Source organism: Neophocaena asiaeorientalis, unplaced genomic scaffold, assembly GCF_003031525.2.
Source record: "Neophocaena asiaeorientalis asiaeorientalis breed wild unplaced genomic scaffold, Neophocaena_asiaeorientalis_V1.1 scaffold46, whole genome shotgun sequence".
Taxonomy (NCBI): Eukaryota; Metazoa; Chordata; class Mammalia; order Artiodactyla; family Phocoenidae; genus Neophocaena; species Neophocaena asiaeorientalis.
The window spans coordinates 8078903-8102872 of record NW_020175393.1 but is presented as its reverse complement, the minus strand read 5'-3'; the positions used below and the strand labels follow the sequence as shown (position 1 = coordinate 8102872).

The 23970-nt window shown below is 40.7% G+C and overlaps 1 protein-coding gene across 5 annotated transcripts; it reads right to left on the bottom strand.

The window, feature by feature from the left end:
• Nucleotides 1-618: 618 nt before the first annotated feature.
• Nucleotides 619-23553, bottom strand: LOC112413992 (adenylate cyclase type 10-like). Of its 5 annotated transcripts, XR_003006054.1 has the most exons (17): nucleotides 23391-23553; nucleotides 22372-22476; nucleotides 19785-19823; nucleotides 18922-19065; nucleotides 14474-14679; nucleotides 13919-14194; nucleotides 13140-13331; nucleotides 12295-12416; nucleotides 7694-7770; nucleotides 7400-7589; nucleotides 6853-6908; nucleotides 6000-6153; nucleotides 5650-5839; nucleotides 4359-4445; nucleotides 2243-2350; nucleotides 1417-1553; nucleotides 619-744 (listed from the first exon to the last, which is right to left on the bottom strand). XR_003006054.1 is itself a non-coding variant. In XM_024766247.1 (16 exons), the coding sequence occupies exons 1-16, from the start codon at nucleotides 23545-23547 to the stop codon at nucleotides 2075-2077; spliced, it is 2175 nt and encodes a 724-aa protein (XP_024622015.1). In that variant the 5' UTR covers nucleotides 23548-23553; the 3' UTR covers nucleotides 1429-2074. The 5 variants fall into 5 exon arrangements, 4 of the variants coding, with proteins under 4 accessions (XP_024622015.1, XP_024622014.1, XP_024622016.1 ...); XM_024766247.1 differs by lacking the exon at nucleotides 619-744 and having other exon boundaries at nucleotides 1429-2350; nucleotides 13919-14007; nucleotides 14104-14194; XM_024766246.1 differs by lacking the exon at nucleotides 619-744 and having other exon boundaries at nucleotides 1429-2350.
• Between the last annotated feature and the right edge of the window lie 417 nt (nucleotides 23554-23970).

The following is a 23970-nucleotide window of genomic DNA, read 5'->3' as shown; positions in this document are numbered from 1 at the left end:
CAGTAAGACCATGCTTGACTTGAAGGCATGCTTATCCATCGTAACATTCCTCAAGATAATAAAGTACCCTGGCAACCAAACATTTGAACAGAACATTAAAAAAACCATCCTCATCTCTAAAAAGAACACCGCCTGTCTAATTATGCCTACCCAATTCTGATGACTTTATTCTCTATCTCATCAGTCATTATAAGCTGACTTTGCACTCTTTTTATTAAACCCCTGGTATGTCCCTAATACTGTCTCTTCACCAGCACCATGGATTTTCCTAAATCTCAGCAGCATTATCTCCCTTGCTTCCTGTCTCCTCCAGCACAGGGATATGCACAAAGGGAAACTCAGGTCACAGTTTTTATTAAACAACTAGAAAACTTTCCCAGGTTATCAGTCAGCCTCAAAGAGAACAGTGGGCTCACTTACATAAAACATTACTCAAGTAGCATTACAAGTCTTTAAGAACTCTTCGGGCAGTGCCAGAATTTATTTCTGGAAGGCAGATTTCTTTTTTGAAGAAATGAAGCTAGCATGATAATGAGGGGTCTATACTCAGTCATCCACCAAATTACTAAGTGCGATGACACCTGTAATTGATTCACTTGAGGTCTTCAAGGAACCTGCCTTTTAGTAACGGTGGAAGAAGCAGTGTATCCAGGTTCACGTCATCTCTGACTGTGCAGATATAAAACTCCTGGACTTCAGAGCTGGCAGGAGAGATACTATACGTTGTGGATTTCACGGCATTGGCTGTAGAGAAAGAAGACTATGACTGAGGAAAACACCATGCTCAGTGACTGTAGTTTTAAAGGCACAAAAACACACTTAGTCAAGAAACTGAAAGGATTAAGATAAATGGAGCATACACGTTTAAAGTGGTTTACCCCACCCATCCTGCCTGTCCTCTCATTTTCTCTTAGGAACGAACATTTCCTGTACCACACGGTACCTAACATTCTCACTCTTCCTGTTTACCTTTCAATAGCCCTCTCTTCTATTACATCACAGCTCTAGGATGCCTTTCTAGATTTACACATACTTCTATCTCTTTCTTCCTCCCTTCTCCCCTCCCCCATTCAAACCCTCAAGTCATCTCTCTCATCAGTAGTGTGCAATTCTCTAGACTGTCATGTTTATCAATCCTCTCTGATGTTTATAAATCCTATTTTCCTGTCCCCGCCTCCTAGGCTGCTCAAAAAGGAACTAAAGTAGATTGACTCAATTACTTTATCTGAGGCAGGTATTTAGTGTTTTCAACACAGTTGCATATTATTTGTACAGTACACTTAGCCAGGAAGGCCGAGTCTTGCTTATGATGGCAGCAGGGAAGAGGCACATGCCTAATTAGGACCAGGTGATGCCATGTTCAAGAATGAACTCCAGCAGTGGGATCAGGGTAGAACCCTGAGAAGCTCAGCTTACCTGACAGGGTCTCCCACTTGCTGTTCTCCTCCTCCTCCTTTTGGAGGTCATGAAAGAGCAATATGTTCTTAGAGAGAAGGTCCTGGCATAAGACCTCACAGTAAAGGGGGTTTCCAAAGCACCTGCGGAGAAGGTAGCTGTAGAGAGGTAAGCAGGGGATTGCTGACTAAAGATGCCCACTTGAAGAGAGCCAAGCATAAAGGTATTTCATACTGAGGAATATTTCTTCTTTTGTTAAAGTCAGTTCTTGATGATATACACTAACAGAGGGAAGCAGCAGCACAGAAATGTAAAAAAAAGTTTCTGATTGGTTTTGGCAGTAACTTTTCTCTCAACTATTTTGCTTCTGTTGATGTTAAAAGGAACTAGCATCCCCTTGCTAAAGGGTCCGGCAGAAGTTGGCCTGACCGCACATAATGGACCTATTAAGAAAGCCATCCAAGTCCTAACTGTCCTGTGAAAACCTGGGTGAAGAGCCCAGGGGAGACAGCCCTTTACTGGGTTACTAGGAGACTGTCTACTCTTAAATCCTAGTTTTGGGCCTCATCATGGTTTCTAATGCCATACTCTCCCCCAACTCCGGTGTGAGACCTGAGCCTTCTCTTATACTATGGCACTGGCTCCTCCCTTAATGAGGTGCCCAGCTAGTCCTCGCCACTCACATCTGCAGCTCCTGGGGGATGCTCACCACCCCCAGTTCCCAACATGCCATTCTCAACAGTGAGGTCACTGCCAACTTCGAAATGGGCACAAAGGTAGCCTGAGGGCTCTGCAGGAAGTGCTGGGCCCAGCCACAAAGGGTGAAGGTAGGGGTCAATGTCATCACCATGATGATGGGCACACTGGAGAGCAAAGTTCCCAAAAACTCCCAGGAGTCTGCATCCATATACTGGGCCTCATCAATGAGGAAAACCAGTGGTGTTTCCCTCATTGCCTGGAAATAACAGTAAAGAAACAATGACAAGCTCTGATTAGAAATGAAGTCATCTGATTTTCAAATCTACCATGAATTTCCCATCAACAATTTAAATAAAATGTCAACAAAGGCTGGGATTTTCAGAGTAAAATGTATTCTTAGTCCAGGTAATATTTTACTTTATAAATATAAAACACAGCTTATATATCTAATTCCTAAAGAAATGTACTGAGTTTCTTTGAACAAGAAAATACTCTAACTGAAATATGAAATAAGAATCAAAATATTCTCCAAATCAAACTTGAAGCTTGCACATATTTCACTTTAGCAAAAGATTCAAACTGTGTGGGAATTCACAGTATTTTTAAACCAGTAATTTCCAAACCAGGCTGTACATCAGAAATACCTGGGAGTGCTATAGCTAAAGCTACCAGTTATAATGCCTGCTCATGTAGACTTGAAAAAAAATGTATTCTCTTTTATCCACATTCCCTACTCCCATTCCATTCCTCACTGCCACAGGTAACCATGCCAATGTGTTTATCATATTACCTTCTGCCTGTATTATGTTCTTGTAAAATGTGCATTGTTGTTTTGTCATGTAAATTGTTTTATGTAAATGGTACTGTATAACAGGTCTCATTATTTCTCTTTTTACTCAGGATTTAAAAAATTGGTTTATAACATTATATACTTTTTATGTGTACAACATTATATTTCAACTTCTGTATACATTACATTATACCACAAAAGGTATAGTTTCTATCCATCACCATACAGTTGACCCCCTTTACCCATTTTGCCCTCCCCCCACCCCCCATCCCCTCTGGTAACCAATACTTAGTTCTCTGTAACTATGTGTTTGTTTTTGTTTGGTTTGTTTGAAATTTTTTTTTTTGATGTGGACTATTTTTTTAAGTCTTTATTGAATTTGTTACAATAATACTTGTTTTATGCTTTTGTTTTTTGGCCATGAGGCATGTGGGATCTTAGCTCCCTGACCAGGGAAACCTGCACCCCCTGCATTGGAAGGCGAAGTCTTAACTACTGGACCACCAGGGAAGTCCCTGTTTGATTATTTATTTACTAATATTCCACATATGAGTGAAATTATATGGTATTTGTCTTTCTCCATCTGATTTATTTCACTTAGCATGGTACCCTCAAGGTCCATCCATGTTGTCACAAATGGCAAGATTTCATCTTTTTTTTATCCAGCTATTCCACTACTGGATATTCATTGGAAGAATATAAAAACCCTAATTCAGAAAGATATATGCACCCTTGTGTTCATTGCAGCGTTACTTAGGAGAGCCAAGATACGGAAACAACCTAAGTGCCAGTTGATGGATGAATGGATAAAGAAGATGTGGTGTATATATATACACAACGGAATATTACTGAGCCATAAGAAAAGATAAAATATTCAGGATTGTTTTTAGATTACTCCATGTTGCTATGTTTTCATCTACTGCCTTACTTCTAACTTCTGCACTATAAACACTCCATAGTGTTCATCTATGAATTCATGCCAACACCTCCCTAACCTCCAAAAACAAACGCTGCAATGAACAGACTCCCTGGAATATATATCTAGGAGTGGAAGTACTAGGTATAGAGGATGAATGTTATTAAAATTTGACTAGTTACTTCAAGATAGCTTTCCCGAATGGCTACATCAGCATCTCCTCGTACAGATTATTGACTCTGTAATCCTAGGGTGGGGCCTGAGTATCTGTATTTTTAATAAATAGGAGGTAAAGTAGCTATCAACCTGCATCCAGAAGCTACTGTTCTAAGTTACTAAAATTTCATTAAGAAACAGGATCAGGAAAGAGCAAAGACCTTTCCTTGTATGCTGTGCTGTAGGATGGATTCAAGGTTAAAGGTAGATAGAAACAATGAAGATATCAATAAATAGGCAGGCCGAGAAATGCCCAAGTGAAGGTAAGATGTGGATAGATTGCAACGAGCATAAACCATCTCCACATATTAAGAGTTAATGGTATGTAGCAAAAGTACCCACCTTCTGCAGCACTTGAAAAAAACATGCTTTAACCTTCTTTTGTCTGGTCAGGTCATCCATGTGCGAAACTTTGAAGGATGAGGGAAACTGACCGGGAAAATTATTCATATATTATCATTCAAAATGACAATCTAATAAAAATATACAGGTTCTCACAAGGGAACAGAAAATTATTCTATTTTGAGTGAGAATGGATTTCTACAGGATTAGGCATAGGGTTACAAATACCAATCCAACGTCAATATACAGTTCAGAGGGTGAGACTGAAAGTCCACTGGTGGTTAGAGAGATAGCTCCTTTCCATACTGGACTCTGGCAAACTCTTAAAGGATCATGACTAAGGAATAAAGTGACAGGTCAGAGTTAGCAATGTCACTTTGGACAACTCCAGTACCCCAGTTATTCCAAGTATACCAGAATGAATGTGTGCATGAGACTTGTGAGAAAGAACTGCAATGGACATCTGCAACACTGTGCTAGGCTAAGGCACATGAGCTACGATGGACCTGAGAGCCAAAGTGAGGCTACTCCCTGACCACTTTGTCCAGGGCCCCAGGTAAGGCCTGTCTTAAGACAGGGCTATGCTGAGGGACTGGACAGATTTTTGTTTTCTCTATTTTTCATTAGATACAATGCCCTGCATGCTGGGTAGATTAGGAGAAGTGATGGAGGATGGACAAATGGAGCTGTGGGCCAGGGAATTCTTAGCCTACTCGCTGTTGGGTACCACATAAATCCTAGACCACTGGAAGCGTCTGAGATTCAGATGCTGGTTCAAGTGACATACTCCATGACACAGGAATGGAAAGGTAAGGTTAAAGAACAAAATGCTGCAACCAACTCAAGAACACATGCATATAATTGCTGGATATGCACATCCGGTCAATATCACAGTGACAGATTTTAGTACTTTCACATTTACGATGCAGTCTCTTATATACTACATCCTCTAAAATCCATGCAAAACCCATATAAAGTACTACTACTGTCATTTCACAGGTGAAAAAAATTGAGGCTCAGAGAGGCCAAGTGATTTGTACCAAGATATACAACTAGCAAGTTTCAGAGTCAGTCCTAGAATCCACTCTCCTCAAAAAGGAGAAAGCCTGGGGTCTGGTGTCAAAGACTTTTCAAATCTCAATCCTGCCACTGCTGACTGTGTGTTCTTAGGCCATATATGTAAACGTATATGTATATGTGTGTGTGTGTTTTAGATTCGAAGACAATCCTGGGTCCAACTAGCCACCAAAAATATCAGTAATCCAGTTCAGAAAGCCACTGCCTTTGTTACCTTCACAAAGAAGAGGTCATTAAACAGGCAGTGAAGCGATTCCTCCACCATCCCATGGAGCTGTTTGTGGAGGTGCTCTTGACGGTAATAGGCTGGGCACATATCAATCTCAAAGAAGATGGCCATGAGGGTCTGGATGGCATAGAAGCACTGCTTGGAATCTGCTTCCTTCAGCTTCAATGGCAACACCCTGGTAAATGTTACTATGGTCACTGGGAGTCCCCTGATCCAGAGAGGTTACTCAGTCCGCCAGCCCAAGGATGCTGAATCTAACGATACAAGAGTCTCACCAACAAGGGAAAGGAGCCCCAAGAGAAAGAGACGCTAAGTCAGAAAGCAGGAGTCTTTACCTGTACCCTTCTTTCTGGGCCAGGAAGTTTATTTCAGCCAACAGCTGGCTTTTTCCACAGCCTTTTCCACCTTCATACAGAACTGCCTGGCCCTTCTTTTGTTGCAAACTTCCCTGCTGTGCCATTCGGAAGGCTTCCAGTTCTTTCTCCCGGTCTGTAAAGAGACAAGGAGAACCTAACACTCCTGTGCTTTTTAGCAGACACTTATTTATTTGAATTAATTTGTAAAGGTAATTCTCAGAACGGCTTTCTCCCCAGAATCCTTGACAGAATTCCATTATTTGATAAGCCCTCACATCTTTTTCCAGAAAATCAACTCCGGACTATAAAGAAATGTATGCTGGGCTTGGGGGCTTGCTCCAGAGCCTACGTAATAACATTTAGAACAACTAGGCACCACATGGACATGGGGGCTACGACATCTTCTTAGCTTTTTGTAAAAATCTCCATTATAACAATTTAGTGTTCAAAGTCTGTCACTGCTATGTGAAAATAATGGACTAATGGATCTAGATAAAACAAATATAAAGATAGGGAATATACAGTGTGGGTGGAACAGTCTCGGTGCTACTGTCACTATCTCAGGATGAGGAATTTCCCTCTAAAGATTTCTCTCTAAAGATGAGAATCCTTACAAAGCTTCTTACTAAATGTTGGAACCTGAAATTTAAACATTCAACATGGAAAAGAAATGGCAAGTCCTCTTCAAAATTAACACACATTCACTAAGAAGGTTGCTCTCTGTTTTTTAATACAGGCTTAGAAGCATTTAGTCTCAAATTTTGCTTTTTAAATCACATTTAACCATCTACAGCTGAAAACAATATGATTTAAGGTAAAAAAGAAAACTTACCTAGCAAAGAGTGATTTTTATTTCTCTCTCTGGCCAGATGTCTCTTCCCAAACATTCTGGGAAAAAGGACAAAGGGAAATGTGTTAATTCAAAATAGATTGGGATAGACAGATAATATGTTTTTAAATAGATAGAGGATTTGTCCTTATAAATAAGTACTTTCAGACAACTAAAGAGGTCCAGAGTTCTGTATCAAAGAGTTTTAAAAAAACTAAAAAATTTTGGAAGGGGAGACAAACTATTTATTGTTCCAGGCTCAGGGAAGTAAATAAATTGTGAAGTACACATAGAAAAAAGAACATCTAGACTAGTGACCTATTGCTATTCTCTTCCTGTAGGACAGAAGTTGTTCCCTGAGGAACTAGCTAAGAGCTAAACATAAAAGCTAAAGATCTCAGATATGAAACCCTCCTCTTATGTCTCTTATTCCATCAGGCCAGTACTAGAAGCATCTTTCTTTCTAATTTCATATAATCAAGCATTGATTATTCCTATGCCCTGATTCTATAAAAGAGATGGGACTGAACTATCACATAATGACACTCACATACATCTTCTATGGCCAAGGTATTCATACATCTTCCCTGGGTTGGAGATGTTTTTCATCATTTTCTCTGGGAGTTTCTTAAAGTTGTAAGCAGGTAGCATAGATCTTAGATATGTTACCTCATCACAGGACACCAAACCTGGATAAGCAGTTATCATTCTTGCCACAAGGCTTACTTTTGGGCCAATAACTGTATCAGGGAGACAGAAAAGAAAAGGATGGAGAATTTTTAGATCACCTCCTTTACCTTCACCCCCTAAGTCACAGAGCGAACAGTCCAATGTCCTATTCTACCTGTATATTCGTGTCTTGCTACTGCCCCAACCATGCCACAGAATACTGGTCCACTGGTGATACTGATGGAAACAAGCCTGGGGATCAGAAAAGCAACAGTGGGTAAATACGCACTCAGAAGCCACCAAGTCCAGCACTAGATCTGCCACTCCCTAGATCCAGAAGTCTAGTTTTAGAGCTCAGAATGCAAAAGGCCAGAGGCTGCTGTCAGTTTGCATCACATGGTGGGTACAAAGTACTGAATATTAGGGAAATAGTCAAAAGGAACAAAATGGTCCCCCTACTCTAGGAATTTTAGTTGAGGAGCTATTATTAGTAAAAACACTAAAAACACCTTATATCTGTCAGATACTCTTTATGTGCTTTTTGAAGTATTTTCAAATTCATTACCTCATCTGATTCTTTGAGGGATAATTAACAACAAACATGTGAGGTACGTAGGGCAAATATTTAAAACCCGTTTGACAAAAGAAAAAAAAAAACTGAAGGAGTTAATTAACTTTCCCAGAGTTATACAAGAGTTAATATTAGTGCCAGAATGAGAATCCAGGCCTCCTGACTCCCAGACCAATGTTATTTCCACCACACCATGCTGCTTCACATGAAACCCCAAAATGAAAAGTAGATCAACAGATCTATACAGGGTTAATGGATCAAATAATGCCAGAGTGTGAGAGTAAAGGAATACTCGGAATGTCAGGCTGCTGATGGAAGGCTTGCTGAAGCAAATTAGTCTTTGAAATAAAGTTTTTTAAAGGAGTAATATTTTTTCATTCATCCATTCACACATGCATACATTCACTCACTTAATAAGCTCTGAGAAGCATGTACAGTACCAAGTACTGGGCTAGATGTTTATAATACCCTGTCCTGGAGAAGTTCAGTCTGGGCTGGTGGTGGAGATTGAGGGAGGAGAAGAGATATATTCATAAGTTAGCAAGAAAATACTACATATTAGAGATCAATACAGCAATCAACAGAGCAAACAAAGAGATGCATTAACTGATACTGGAGATTAGAAATAAAGTATTCATAAAGGAGAGGACATATGATCAGACCTTGAAACCTGGAGTACTGCCAAACTGAGGCAACAGCATTTTGTCCAGTGGGAAAAGGCACAGGCTTCAGCAATCCTGGTGTATTTGTGCAAAACTAAGTAGTCCAAGATGGCTAGAACACAGAAGGTGTTTGAAATAGGAAGAGGTGGAAGGAAAAGTGGTCCTACCTAGGCCATGGATGGAAAAGCACTAGGAATATAAATTATTTTTAAAAAGGGCATATACTATTCCAGGTGAGGCAAAGGCTCAAAGGTGGCAATGAACAATTCATGCATAACAGAATAAGCAGATTTACTTGACTGACGTGAAAATTTCATGTGACAGGTAACAAGATATACATCTGGAGAAGGAAGGTGCAATGAAGCATAATTAAGTTCAAGTTAAATTTACAAAGAACAACTTTCGGTTGTTCACGGAGAGCACAAAAAGTGGCAACAATCCTAACACTGATGTCTCCCAGACCATCCAAATTTTCCTGTCTTCCTCTAAGGACAGGATTGAGGACTCTTATATTCACTCACTGGGCCCACTGCCCAGGGTGAATCAGAGACACTCAAGACAAGAACTAGGCAGTTGGTCCTGCTACCACCCCAAGAATGACTGAAAATCTGCTAATGTTTCACAATGCTTCCTTGTCTAAAATACTCTTCCCCGCTTTCTCCACCTGCTGAATGCCTTTCCTTCACAACTGGCTCAAAAATCATCTCTATAGTCAAGACTTCTCTAGTACCTCTGGGGAGAACTATTTCTTCCCATAGCACTTTTTTTTTTTTTTTTTTTTTGCGGTACGCGGGCCTCTCACTGTTGCGGAGCACAGACTCCGGACGCGCAGGATCAGCCACTCCGCGGCATGTGGGATCTTCCCAGACCGGGGCACGAACCCATGTCCCCTGCATCGGCAGGCTGACTCTCAACCACTGCGCCACCAGTGAAGCCCCCATAGCACTTTTTTGTAGCTCCTATGGCGTTTTATTCCTACATTTAAGTTTCACTGTATTAAAAGTAGTTGTTTACAGAGCTGAGGAGGTAGTGTCTTATTTCTCTTTATGTCCACCACACCTAGCACAGTGCCTGGCTTGAGGCTTATTCAATGAATGCTTGTTGAATGAATGCATTTATGCATGCCAGAAACTCAGCTGTTAGCAAGACTATGATAATGAAACAAGTAATACTTTTTTCCACTTGGTTATTTCTTATTTCTTTCTGTTGTACTTTATAATTCCCCCTTGCTCTTCCTGGTGGTCCACGTTCTATCCTTTCCAAAAACTATTTTAAAAAGTGTTCTTCATTGAAGAATTCTATATTATTTACTCATATATGTAAAGTATTTCTGGTGCTGCAAAACTGTTATGATGAGATATGGAGACTGCACTCCCTGGGTCTCAAAAATATCCTGGAGAAACAGTCACAAACCAGAAAAGCCTGATCAATCACTGGACACAGGGAATCATCTTTCTTCTGTAAATGAACTGAAAACTGAAGGTTATTTCCTAGACTAGAAAGAGGAACTTAGAAGATGACCCAAGGTGAACAGGGTCATTGAGAAGGGAGACACGGATGCGGTTTTGGGTCTGGGTGAGGCTGATGCAACAGTACCTGCTGCCGACGCCACACAGGCCCCTCTGAGATTCTGTCTCTAAACTTGAATTACAGGTGAAGAAGGCAAGCTTCAGCATCTGGTTAGTGCAGCATTTCCCAAAATGTGCTCCTTAGAACATTCATTCTTCTGGGTGTTTACAGGTCTTGGTGTTTGGTGATCAAGTAAATTTGGGAAATGTTGAATAAAACAAAATATAACAAATTTCTTTACTGTAAGACTGCTCAGAAACTTTGATGTTAATGTATATTGTGAATCTTTAAGAAGGAAATACAGTTGCATCAATTCCCAAACATATTTGGCCATGAAAATATTTTTTTCAGGATTTTTAAAGGGACTAATGTTCTACCAAACACACTTCGGGAAATTACTAAATTAGTCATTATCTTCAAGGAAAAAAACACTGACCTGGAAACTAGCTTTTAGGATCTAACACTGTCAAACTATCTGGCTTTCCAACGTAACCTCTGGATCTTACTTCCTTAAGTTAAGGAGGCCAAATGAGATGAACTCTTAAGATCCTATCTAGCGCCTAACATCTACTATACTCTCAACTAAAAAAGACCAAGTTATGGTCTAAGAGTCATAGAAGGCATCCTTAAAGGCACTGTAAGATAGCCTCTAATGACCAAGAAATGACTATCTTACTCAGGAGTAAGGGCTAACAGCAGGACTCTTGAAGACCAGAGGTCAAGGCAAAATTTGAAAACAGAATAGACCAGCACTGAAAGGAATGGCTTAGCCACACTCACACTGGAGATACGACTGGAAAGTAGGCTGTAGGAGTATCTGCAGATCTCACCGAGCCTGAAAGAAGTGCCACCACGTATCTGCTTTGGACTAAGAGTTTGAGTATCTATGAAACAACTGTAGCATCTTTATTATCTATAAAATAAGGAGTTGGATCAGATAATCTCTAAGTTCCTTTTCAGTACTAATGTCCTATGAGTATGCCTCTACAATGGTATCACAACAGTAATATATGCTATCCCTTTTGGGGAATATTTGTATTTTAAAAGAAGCAGCTGTGAGGTAATGAAAATAACACAAGATTTGAGGACAGAAGTTCTGGGTTTCATTACCAGCTTTGCTACATGCTACTAACTACTCTTCTGTGGTCTTGGTTTCCTCATGTGTAACAGATACAAATAACTGTTCCCACTGGTAGCATATACTAGAGTATTCTAAAAATGTTAAAGCATTATGTAAATATGTGATATAATTTGTATTCATCTTGAATAAGTATGGCAAGCAAACAAATCTTTGACTCTGTTGACGTGAGGAATAAGCATTTTTCAAATCTAGTCGTGTACATGCTTTCCTCATAGCTTTCTAGTGAAAAAAGAAAAAAGGTCATTTGAAAAACTCCAACCAAATCATGTCATAGTTGCACTACAGAAAATGGAATTTTCTATAACTTCATTAGGGCTAGGCTTTTGTAGGTGGGAGGGTGGGGTGAATATGAAGGCAGGAGATCAGTTCAGTGTGAATTCCAAAAAAATCAACCGGACTGGGAAAGACCAAGAGTGAAAGCCAAGGAGAGCATTAACCAGCTGTGGTCCCTTCCTATCTAGGCAACTGTGCCATAACATCTCTTCCCACGCCTCCCCTCCCCATAGACAGGCAGCCTTCTCTTCACATACAGATGTATTATGTGCATATTAATTTATATGTTTGCTTGAATCTTGCTATGCGTATTCTATACTTCCCCCTCTCCCACCCCACTGGACAGAAACTTATATCCATTTCCCCTGGGTATCTAGTACATAGTTCTGTACCTAGTAATTTCTTAATATATCTTGTTTTCTGACTTCCCTCAGCATGTTCCCACCCCTATAGGCAGACTCTGGATGCCCTCAACCCCTGCTACTTGTTACTGCCTCCTACCCTGCCTGAAGAGCCCCCTGGGCCTGAGAAGCTCCTCTCTGCCCCACCTTCCTCCTCACTTGGTCTCAGCAAGATTCTCCCAGCAGAAGCCGAATATGCTGAAGGAGCTCTCCAGGGCATGTGCGCACTCATCTGGCTTCTTATCCCCAGGAAGGCCGAAAACACAGAAGAACATGCAGCCCTGAGATAGGTGACAAAGAAAGAAAAGGGAAATTGACCTGGGGAAGAAATATGGCTCGCCTCAACGGAACCAACTTCCCTAAATGAAGCCAGACCCCTTCCTGGCTGGTTTTCTGTTAGGAATGTAGGATTCTATAAGATTCATGAAATGGACGTTCTAGGCCACATCAACATGGACATTTTAAAAAAAAAGAAAAAAAATCTTGATTTAACTATTTAAAGAACTGAAATCTAAAACATAAGAAAAATCGATGTTAAGAACTTTTCAAAAATTCAATTTCTAGTGTCTACCTTCAGCTAAGTCCATCTGCCTATATTTTGTTTACCTATAATGTCAAGTATGATACTGTTCTTTTTCAAGCTCCTAAATTACCTCAGAAGGATCTGATTATACTTACTTTACTAATAGAGCCAGAAAAACATTCTTCATGCTTTCATAAGGATTTTTCAACAAGAAGAGAATAAAAAAGATATGGAGGATAACACTCAGTTACCCTGAAAATTAAACTACCTAGAACATCTCGTTCCTTAAATATTATTACTTGAAGTTTTAATGTAACATAGCTTATTACAAAATAAGAAGCGGAGAGTCTGACTTATGCCTGTGTTATGTGAGAGATAACATAAGATGTTATAATAATAACATAAGACTAGTATAATTGTCTTAAGACTATTATTCCTCACTCACCTTTAATGTTGATATGTCAAGTTCCCTTGTACTTACTGTCTCAGACATAAAGATCCGGCTCAGCTGGCCACCCCCTTTCTCTATCACTGTGGAGATGTATAAGGCAGCCTCCTGGATAAGATGACACAAATGCAACATCCATGCTGTCTTGTGGAATTCTAGGCCGACCAAAACCATAGTCACAGTACGGAATTCGGATATATACTCCATAGGTTGGCCTTCATCAATCTACAAAGACACAGTGAGTTACCTTGACTGTAACTTCAACTTTTAGTATCATGTTTAGGCATTTAAATTCTATATTGCATGGTAAACATGAGAAAATGACTTATAGATGCCAGACAAAAAACTTAAAATTCAGCTTCAAGAGGTATAGAAGATATACAACCAGTGCACTTGGAGTTAAAATCGTTTGACTTTAAACCTAATTCACTGATGAAATTTGCCAAGCTTTTATATTTCCTCTCTAAGACACAGTTTGATATGTCCAGTTCTATTAGTCACTATATCACTTACTAAGGGATTCACATATAAACAATCAATCAACACTTAATTACCAAGCACATACTCTATACCCTGTTTACAGTGTACTAGTTTCTAGAGGGACAAACAAACAAAAACCAAATATGGTTTCTATTTTCTAGGACTGAGAAATCTAAACTTATAGGATGCAGATGGGAAAGTCTGCTGGTATTACAATGGGAAGCGGGAGATGAACTGGATCAATCAAATGGTTGTCACATTTGTACATGTACACTTGTTTACACAAACACACACACAGTCTTCACACAATGACTCAAGAGCTAGGAAATAACCTTCTTCAAAAGGTTTTTCATTATGTGCTTCCGCAGGGTTTGCTCAAGTGCAGAGTCTGGATCCAACTCCAGGGCAGTTCTTAGAATGTCTGAGAGAAGGAAAGCAAACAAAATGTCTCCAGCCATGTGGAAAATTAATCTTTGAAATTTTGGGCATGGGTATAATAAAGGACAAAATAACTTACCAGCACTTGTCCGGTAATGTGGCAGGTAATCGAGGCACTTGTAAAAATGCTCATCAAAATCAAATGGGTCAATGATCCGCATATCTCTTAACTATAGAAAGGAAACTGCTCAATTCTGTGCCCACCCACCAACTGGATTACCTTTGGTTCCTTAATAGAGGGGCTAAGGATGCCATCTCCCTTGTTTATCACTTATCTTTTCAGCCTTACTATTCTGCCTCGTCTGTCCTCCTGGGAGAATACCCTTCACCTCCCTCCAAAATAAAGTTCCAGTGGTTGGTCTGGTCTGGTGTTGAGCACCACCAGAGCACTGCCCTATGCAGTAGGAAGGCCTTTTCAGGACGTTCAATGGATGTGACCAACCTCCTACCTTTACAGCTTCGTCCTCCCTCATGATTTCCACTTCAAACATGTACTGCTCACAGAGCTTCCAGCAGTTCCAGGACAAGACAATCTCATTTGCCTGAGCCAACCGCTGAGCTAACTGGACACCATCTACATCACGCCCAATCACCAAGAGGTACTGTCGCTGCTCGTCTCCAACAATAACCTGGGAAATCCGACCTGCAGACAGACCTATCCAGAGAAAAGGAGACAAGTGGCGAATAGACAAACTCAGCTGGAAAACTACTCAAAGGTTGGGGTCTGGAATCCTCACATTGCTTTATGCATCACACTGTATCTTGTTATTACCCACAGTTGCAGAAATATTAGGTGAGCTCCCCCTCAAAAAGAATACCTTGCCCCAGATTTCCTTCTGTCTTAAACACACCTAGAGACAGACATTCAGACACGCCTGCGTTGTATGAGGGAAGAAACTCCTGGATCCTAGACATCCAAGAGTCTTGTCTCTAAATTGCTCTTCTAATGGACAGCTAGGTCCTGATGGCAGAGACCAAATGATTATGCTCAGAAGCTGCTGCCACCATGACCACACCAGCTCTCCTCATATGTAACCAGGGCTCAGTGAGTAGACAATCAGTACTTTACCACACATGGGCTTCACCATACTCTTTATTTCTGCCTCCTGTTTTTCTTGTCCTGGGGGATTTCTTACTGCTAATAACAGCTGAAAAATGGGTTTGCTTGCCAGGGAAGAAATTACTATAACCAGGAGAAGTATGCCCTTAGGTAAGTCACCCAATCCACACTAAAAACAAGGGAAAAAGCAGTTTTAAAAGAATGGCAGAGACATATACTTTTGGCCAATGTGCAGCAACAGGCAGTGAATTTACTCTAATGCCTGGAACAACCAAGGAACTGGAAAAATACACAAAACAACAGAAACAATACTTTTCAAGATACTGGACATTAAGGACAGTATGCTTGAGAGATGAGAAACAAGGCAAACCCTCTGATACCCCAGCTCACCGCTTAGAGAGAGTTTCCAGTACACATCTCAGGGAGGGTGGGCCCAGGTGCAGCCCGGAGGACTCCCTGAGTTGAGGGACAGAGGTAGGAGTCTGAGAAGGCCAAGCTAGCTAGAGCTCACAGGGCACTGTGAGTGCTGGAGAGGAGAGTGTGTAGAGAGAAAACACCACAGAACTCCAGAGAACTGAGTCCCCCTCAGGTCTTTAAGTGCATCAGTGTGAGGAAACAACCTGAGGCTAGGGAAAGAGCCCCCGGAAAAGATTAGCGGGAACAATCTTAGTATCACACAGGGCTGGGAATAGTTCCCATTTCCACTAGCCAGAGTATTAACCTTCATACTTCACAGGACATTAGGTACAGTACTCGGAAGTGGTCTGCCTCAACAGTGGGGCAAAACTAGCTCTGGACTAAACACTGCTCTGGTCCTATCCAACAAAATTTGAAAGCAAAACTAACTCTGGACTAAACACTGCTCTGGTCCTATCCAACAAAATTTGAAAGCAAAACCTATTAAGCTAACCACATCTCAGAACTAAGTTCAAGAATATTTACAGAAATATTTAAAAATCCAGCACTCAACAAGGTTAAATTCACACCTGGCACCTGCCAGAAATTACCAGGTATGCCAAGAAAAAGGAAAATATGACCCACAATGAGAAGAAAAATCAATCAATCAAGCCCAATGTAGAATAACATAGATGAAAGAATTAGCAGACAGGACATTGAAAGTTATAACTATATTCCATATATTCAAGAACTAGAGAGATACTAAACAAGTAGGGACATGGAGGATATGGTATCTTCATATGGATGAAAACCATAAGGCCTGAGATGAAAAATACACTAAAAAATACACAAGAAAATATATTAGATCAAAGGCAAATTAGACTTTTCAAAATAAAAGATCTGTAATCTTTAAAACATAGCAATAGAAACCATCCAAAATGAAACACAGGGAGAAAAAAGATAGAAAAACAATGAACACAGCATCAGTGAGTCGTGGGACAATTTCAAGCAGCTTAATATGTGTGTAACTACACAGAGGAGGAGGAAGAGAGAAAAAATTATTTGAAGAAATAATGGCAGAACATTTTCTAAATTTTATAAAAACTAGAAACCTAGAGATCCAAGAATCTCAATGAGTCCCAAGTATAAGAAAAATGAAGATAACTGTACCAAGGTACATCACAATCCGATTACCTAAAACCAGTGATAAAGAAAAAATCAAAAAGCAGCTGGGGTGGAAGGGGAGGGACATTATATACAAAGAAACAAAAATATAGATGAAAGCAGATTTCCTGTTGGACATCCTGCAGGCTAGAAGACAGCAGAACAACAGCTTTCATGTAAGAGGAAAAAATTCCTGTCAATCTAGAATTCTATACCCAGGGAAAATACCTTCCAAAAACAGAGGTGAAATAAAGGTTTTTTTCAGACACACAAAAGCTAAACTAACCCATCTCCTGCAAACCCACACTATGAGAAACGTCAAAGGAAGTTCCACAAACAGACAATAATAAATGTTGACTAGGACGTGGAGAAAGTGGGACCTTTACACACTGCTGGTGGAAATGTAAAATGGTACAACCACTTTGGAAAAAAGATAAGCAATTTCTCAAAAAGTTAAACATGCATCTACCGTTATGACTCAGCCCTTTCACTCCTAGGTATTTAACCAAGAGAAATAAATGCATAAGTCTACACAAAGACTTGTATACAGATGTTCATAGCAGCCTTATTTGTAATAGCCAAAAACTGACAATAATCCTATTGTAGGTCAAAAAGTGTATAAATAACCCTAGGCAGAGAACTAAGATCCCACAAGCTGGCCAAAAAAAAAAAAGCAATGATAGAAAGATCTGTGGTTGCTTGGGGATGAGGAGGGGAGTAGTGGGATGGAGAGTTTATAAAGGGGCACAGGAAACTTCAGTGAGTGTTGAATATGTTCATTATCTTGATTGTGGTGATGGTTTCAAAAGTATATAGATATGTCTATGTACAGTATCAATTATGAATTGCCTATCAATAAAACAAAAACCAGAAGAACAAAAAAAAGATGGTAGGATAGGAGAGATGCCATACAACTCACAATATGATTCTTCACTTCTGTTGCTCAAAATACAAATGAGTAGCTAGAGCCAACTTTTTTTTTTTTGCGGTACGCGGGCCTCTCACTGTTGCGGCCTCTCCCGTTGCAGAGCACAGGGTCCGGACGCGCAGGCCCAGCGGCCATGGCTCACGGGCCCAGCCGCTCCGCGGCACGCGGGATCCTCCCGGACGGGGAACGAACCCGCGTCCCCTGCATTGGCAGGCGGACTCTCAACCGTTGCGCCACCAGGGAAGCCCTAGAGCCAACTTTTGCCCTAACTTCAGAAACCCCTTGAGGTTTCTGGACTCCTGTGAAGCAGTTTTTCGTATAGAGCTTCGCCTTCAATCCTGACTCTGTTGAAACTATGGCCTCTGTGTACAGCTTTTAAATTTCTATGGCATTATATTTTTGATAATGTAATACAGTAACATAATTAAAAAACCAAACTATATAAAGGATATACATTGAAAAGTCTTGATTCCACCTATATACCCATCTACACTATTTTCCCCCAATAGGTAACTTTTATTAGTTTCTTACATATCTTTCCAGTGTTTCTTTATACAAATATAAACAAATAAGAAAAATTCTTATTTTTCCTCCTTACTCAAAAGGTAGCATACTAAACACAGTGCTCTGCATCTTGCTTTTTCTCATCTATATTTTGGAGATATTGCTATATCAAAACAACTTTTTGTAAAGTGGCAGAGAATCTCATTGGGTAGACCTATTATTGTTTATTTAACCAGTCTCCTACAGATAATTTTCAACCTTTTATCACAATCTATATTGCAATCAATAATCTTACACATATGATATTTTATAAATACTCAGGTACACCCACAGGATAAACGTTGGGGTTGAAGGATAAATGTTAGGATTGCTGGGTTGAAGAATAAATGCATTTGTAATCTTGGTAGAGATTACTGAATCACCCTCCAGGGAAGCTGTACCACTGTTGACTCCCACCAGCACTGTGTGAGAAGGCTTATTCCTCACAACCTTATCAACAGTGTGTTCAGCATCTGAATTTTTCCATATCTATAGGTAAGAAATGATCTCAATTGGTACTTTCAATTGGCATTTTTCTTATTATGAAGTTGACCAGTTTTTCCCAAGTTACAAGGGATGATTTCTTTATGTGTTATTTATTCATGTTCTTTGCTCACTTTTCTGTTAGAATGTTAGTCTTTTCTTGATTTCTAGGTGTTTTTTCTATGTTAGGAAAATTCACCTGTTGTCTATGTGATATAAGTTGCAAATATTTTTTTCCAGGTTGTCATTTATCTTTTGAATTGTTTATACTGTTTTTTTTTTTTTTTTTTTTCCCAACTGATCACTCTTTTAGTAGCTAATACCTATCTTTAGCTGCAGGTCCTGGCCTTCTCTGGTATGGTAGATCCCAAATTTCTCCTGTATCTCCAGACTGCATTTTGCCACCAGGGTAATGATGTCACTCAGTTGATCCTGTTCCACTGTCCAGAGTGCCAGGAGCACATTCCCTGTAGAGACACAAAGATAGGCTGACAGAGATCAAACATCTGGATTCACTTGCCAGAGCAAAGCCCCCAATAATGCAGAAGATATCATGCAAGGTGTCAGACAAGGTTTCTTGGCCCTATACATCATACTAGGTTAAAATACGGCCTTAGATCCTTAAAACTATCCAGCATATAAAAACATGACTAAGTAGAAGCTGAAATGTTCCTAAAACCTAGGGCTATTTTTGGTACTCTTCTCTCCATCAGTATACTAACAGATCTAAGAGGTTCACAAAGTGTAGGTTTACATTCAAGTTGAATTTTAAGATTTTAAGTGGTTTGTTTAAATGAAAAGATAGGCCAACTCTATGGCATATAGCTGTTAATAATCCTAAGAGTTTTCCAGATAGGAGACAAGCTAGACTTCTTCCCTACTTAGCTTCTGCTATTAATGACCAAGTTTCTCATTAGTTTTCTCATGAATGCTTTATAGGCATTTATTTTCCTGTCATTCAATGTGAACAAAATGTAAAGTACTTGGGAGCTTAATATGGACAAGGCTTTTCCATTACACTGGGAGATCACGTGAGGCAGAGACTCTGTCTTCCTCATCTTTGTTTCCCCAGGGCCCAGCACATACTAAATAATCAAACAATGCTGAATAAACAAACATGCCAAATTCCACCTACAGTCTTCCTTGCTTACAGTGCTTTAAATATTCAGGAAAAAAAGAAAAATACCTGTGATATTTAGGATATCCCCTCCAAAACAGAGCACATCTGAAATCAAGTAAGGGAGAGAGAGGAAAATGAGTCGAAATCAGAGACGTGCCAGATCATGGCAGAATAATATAGGATGAAAAGAATGGCCTACAGAGTTTTTCCTCATATCTTTTCTGGTCAATTTATTCACTCCAAGGCTTAGACTCCTTCTTCCTTTCCCCTAGCTTCTCCTCAAATCTGCCTGTTCCCATATCCATCTTCTCTAAAATGGAAGAAAAGTCCTCCTGTTATCTTCAAAGCCATCCCCCTATTCGTGCTCTGCATCTTAGTCCCTCTCACCCTCCCAAGAACGCCTTTCCTTATCTTCTCTCTACTCCATCATTCCCATTAATATCTTTTTTTTAAAAAGAAAACAAAATACATCAAAATTAACCCACCTAGTCTTGACTCTGCCTTCTTCTCTAGTTACTAGCTCAATTTTTGTTACATTCCCAGCAAAACAATTCTCAAAAGAGCTGGCGATATACAAGTTTCTCCTCCTATCAAATTCATGCTTAATTTTTTTCCTCTACCATTCTCTTCTTAGTTTATTCCAATCTGACTTCCATTTCCACCACTTCAGTAAAATGATCAAAATCATCACAGCATTCATTTTGCTAAATTCAGTATTTTTCAGACATCACTATATTTGACACTTTTCATTTTCAACCCAGCTGGAATGGCCCTCTTCTTCTAGAGACACTATCTCCCCTTTGGCTTCAGGAATACCACAGAATCCTACCTGACTGGCTGCTTTATAGTCTCTTTTGTAGGTTCTTTCTTCCTAATCATAATCCCCCCCTGGAGTTCCTCAGTCTTAGGTTCTTTTTCTTCATTTACACTCTCTCCACGTGGACTCAATCAGTTCTTTAAGTAACCTCTTTATGCCATCAATTCACTTTTCATCTCTAACAGGTCCATTCTCTGAACTCCAGGCTCAATCATACCTACTAATTTCATTTCTCCAGTTGACTGACTTATTAACATCTTAAACTCAATATACTTAAAACAGAAACCTTGATTTTCTCTCAAAGCCATCTTTCCCATCTTGATAAGTGACATCACCATAAATTCAGTTATGAAAGGCAAAAAACTTGAGGGTCCCTTTCCTCACCACTTCCCACTGAAATCCAACACATTAGAAAATCCTGTCTGCTGAACTGCAAAATATATTTCAAATCAATTCATCTCTATACAGCTCCCTTCATTGCATGTATCTAGACCAATGGTTTCAACTTTTACTGCACACTGAAATCACCTATGAAGCTTTAAACATCCTTATTCCTGGGGCAAACCCAAGACATTCTAATTTAACTGGGGTGAAGCCTAGACCTCAGGATTTTTAAAAGCTTCCTAAGTGGTTATCTAATGTGCTGCCAAGGTTGAGAATCACTAACCTAGATGAAATTTCCATCATCTCTCCACAGCTGCTCCAAATGCCTCTTCCAGCTTTCATTCTTACCACCTACCCTCCATCAGATCACAATAATACAATCTCCATGAGGGCAGACACTGTGTCTTTCTTATTTTTCCATGTATTTCTAGTACCCAGCAACTCCTGGTGTTATCATACACATGATTATGTATCATACACACATGATACATAATTTCTATTTCTTTCATCTAAACTTGATGAGATCAATTGAAAGACTTTTTATTTTTAAATTAAACAAAAAGTTTTGGCAGTGCCATTTGGCTTACAGGATCTTAGTTTGAACCCTGGCCCAGGGATTAAACCCCGGCCCCGGCATTGGAAGCGCAGAGTCCTAACCACAGGAACGTCAGGGAATTCCCAAAGTATTTTTTATACTTGTTCCTCAGGGGTAAGGGGTGAGTCACATAGCCACTTTATGTGGCTAAAGAAGATGCCACAAAGTAATCATTCTGGTGAATCTCAGAATGATGGACATAACGATACTGTCAGTGCATGAAGGGAATGTTATATTAGTACTAAAGGGTATAGGGCCAGAGTAATTTCTGTTCGGTAGACGTAACTAGACTGAAAACTCCTGGAAGAATAGGTTTTTGCACTCCCTGCACCTATTACACTGTTATGTCACAGAGTAGGTACTCAAAACATGTTTACTGTACAAATGAAAAGTTTTTTTTTTTTCCCCCTCAGATTAGGCAAATATCCACAAGCTTAGTATTGATACATGGCAGAAAATAAAACACTCAGTCCTACTTCACAGGATCAAAATGCAGTAATACAATGGGAAGGTGTTCTGTAAATTATATCTGATATACACACGAGGCACATTATATTACTGTTACAAGACACAACCTGAGGAATACTTTATTTTGAAATAAAACACAAACATACAAAGTAAAAATCAGCATTTTTCCCCCCTTTCTGAACACCGAGTCAACAGGATGTGCGACTGCGTAGAATGGCAGATACAGGCAAAGATCTAGCTCGTCAGAGGCAACCTGAAGAAATAAAGGATGAGTGACACTAAAGGGATGTCACTTTAGTATGTTTTGAAGTGCCCCCGAGCCCCCTTCTTTTACAAACCCTCAAGAGCCCATCACCACACCTCCTTGCTCCCCTACAACGGTCACTCACGCTCCACGATGTCACTAATGTAATAACTGAAGATGTGGGCCAGTGTGTCCATGTCATGTTCCGACTTGCAGCTCAGGCTGAACCTGTCCATTAATGCTGTAAACCCTGACCAACAAAGAAAAAATTACTATGTTAGCTGCAAATCCTAAACTTTTAGGCTCTATTCCCTCCACACATCAGGCCAGTGGAACAGAAGCAGATCTTTTCAAGATGAGTAATTTCATTATCCTTTAACATGGTGTTACTTAGCAAGTACTCAGGGCCAGGCTGGCTGCTGCTGCCTCTGGGAGTCCAGAGGGCTACCCTCCCCATGTTTCTAGAAGCGGCAGATTCACCCACAAGTGCCCTTTTCATTGGAATCCAGCTACTACTGCTTTCCCATCATACTCTCTTAAGGCTCCCCGGCCAAGGGAACCTGTAGGATTCCCCTCTCCCCACCCACGTGAGGGATAGAGAAACCACTGACAAGGAGAATGGATGAAAGCTTTGTAGAGAACTCATATGGTGAGCTCCTCCGAGGACAGGCACCCGAATCATTCATCTTCATATCCGTGACACATAAACTCCACAAATATCTGTTAAAGGAACGGCTCTCATAGTAGCTGCTAGGTCTCAACTCCTAGAACAATGGCGGGCACGTACTTATGGGCCCAAAGAAGGAAATAACTAAACAAAATCATTGGATGAAGCAGAATGCTTATTGGAAAATGCTCGGGACTGGGGAAAAACTTGGGTCCAAAGCCTGCCATATGGCCCCGAAAAAGCCCTTTCCCCTTTCTGAGTCTCAATTTCATCATCGCTGAAGTGAACTCCAGGGCTACGACAGGTCGTCCGAAGAGGCGTCCTCCTGCTCGGAAAATGACCCTCAGGTTCCGGCGGCGGCGGCGAAAGCGCAATGAAACCGTGCCTTTAGCTAGCCCCGGGGCCAGGCCCATAACCGCCGCGGCCTCTACCAGCTGTGGCTCAACGGCCGCCCCTCTGGCGGGTCGGGAGAGCGACGCACCTCCCCTCGCCCTCACCCGTCACGTGGACGCCAAGGAGGACGCCCTGGGCCGTGGCAAGCTCGTGTTCCGATTCCCGGGGCTTTCTGAAGACCAGCAGGTCTGGAAGCAGCGCCGCCAGCCGGGCCTCTACTGGCCACAGAGGCGGCGTCGCCACCCCCTTGCCCGTCGCCATAGCGGCCACGGCAGCGGCGAAATTTTTCGCCGAACGACCTGTAACAGCGTTTCTCCGCGTAGTAGCCAATCCGCAACGACGGCCCTGACGGGTCCCTCCCGCCAACCAATCAGTGCGGGCTTCCTTGGGGCCCCGCCCACCTGTTTTCAAAGCTTTTGCGCTTGCTCTGGATTCCGGGGGTGGCGGGGCGGAAGGAGGGCAGGGCGGCGCGTTCGAAGGAGCGAAGCCTGACGTTTTAAAATCTCTTTCAAACGTGAAGCTGCTTTTACGATGAAACTGATTACCTGGGATAAGTATCAATAGGGTGGTCTTTTCCTCGTATTAGTTTCTAAGGACAAGTTCCATTGGCATCTGACTAAAGCAAACTCAGGATGGTTTTTAAATTTAACACCGTTAGACTAAGGCCGTTTAACACAGGAAGTC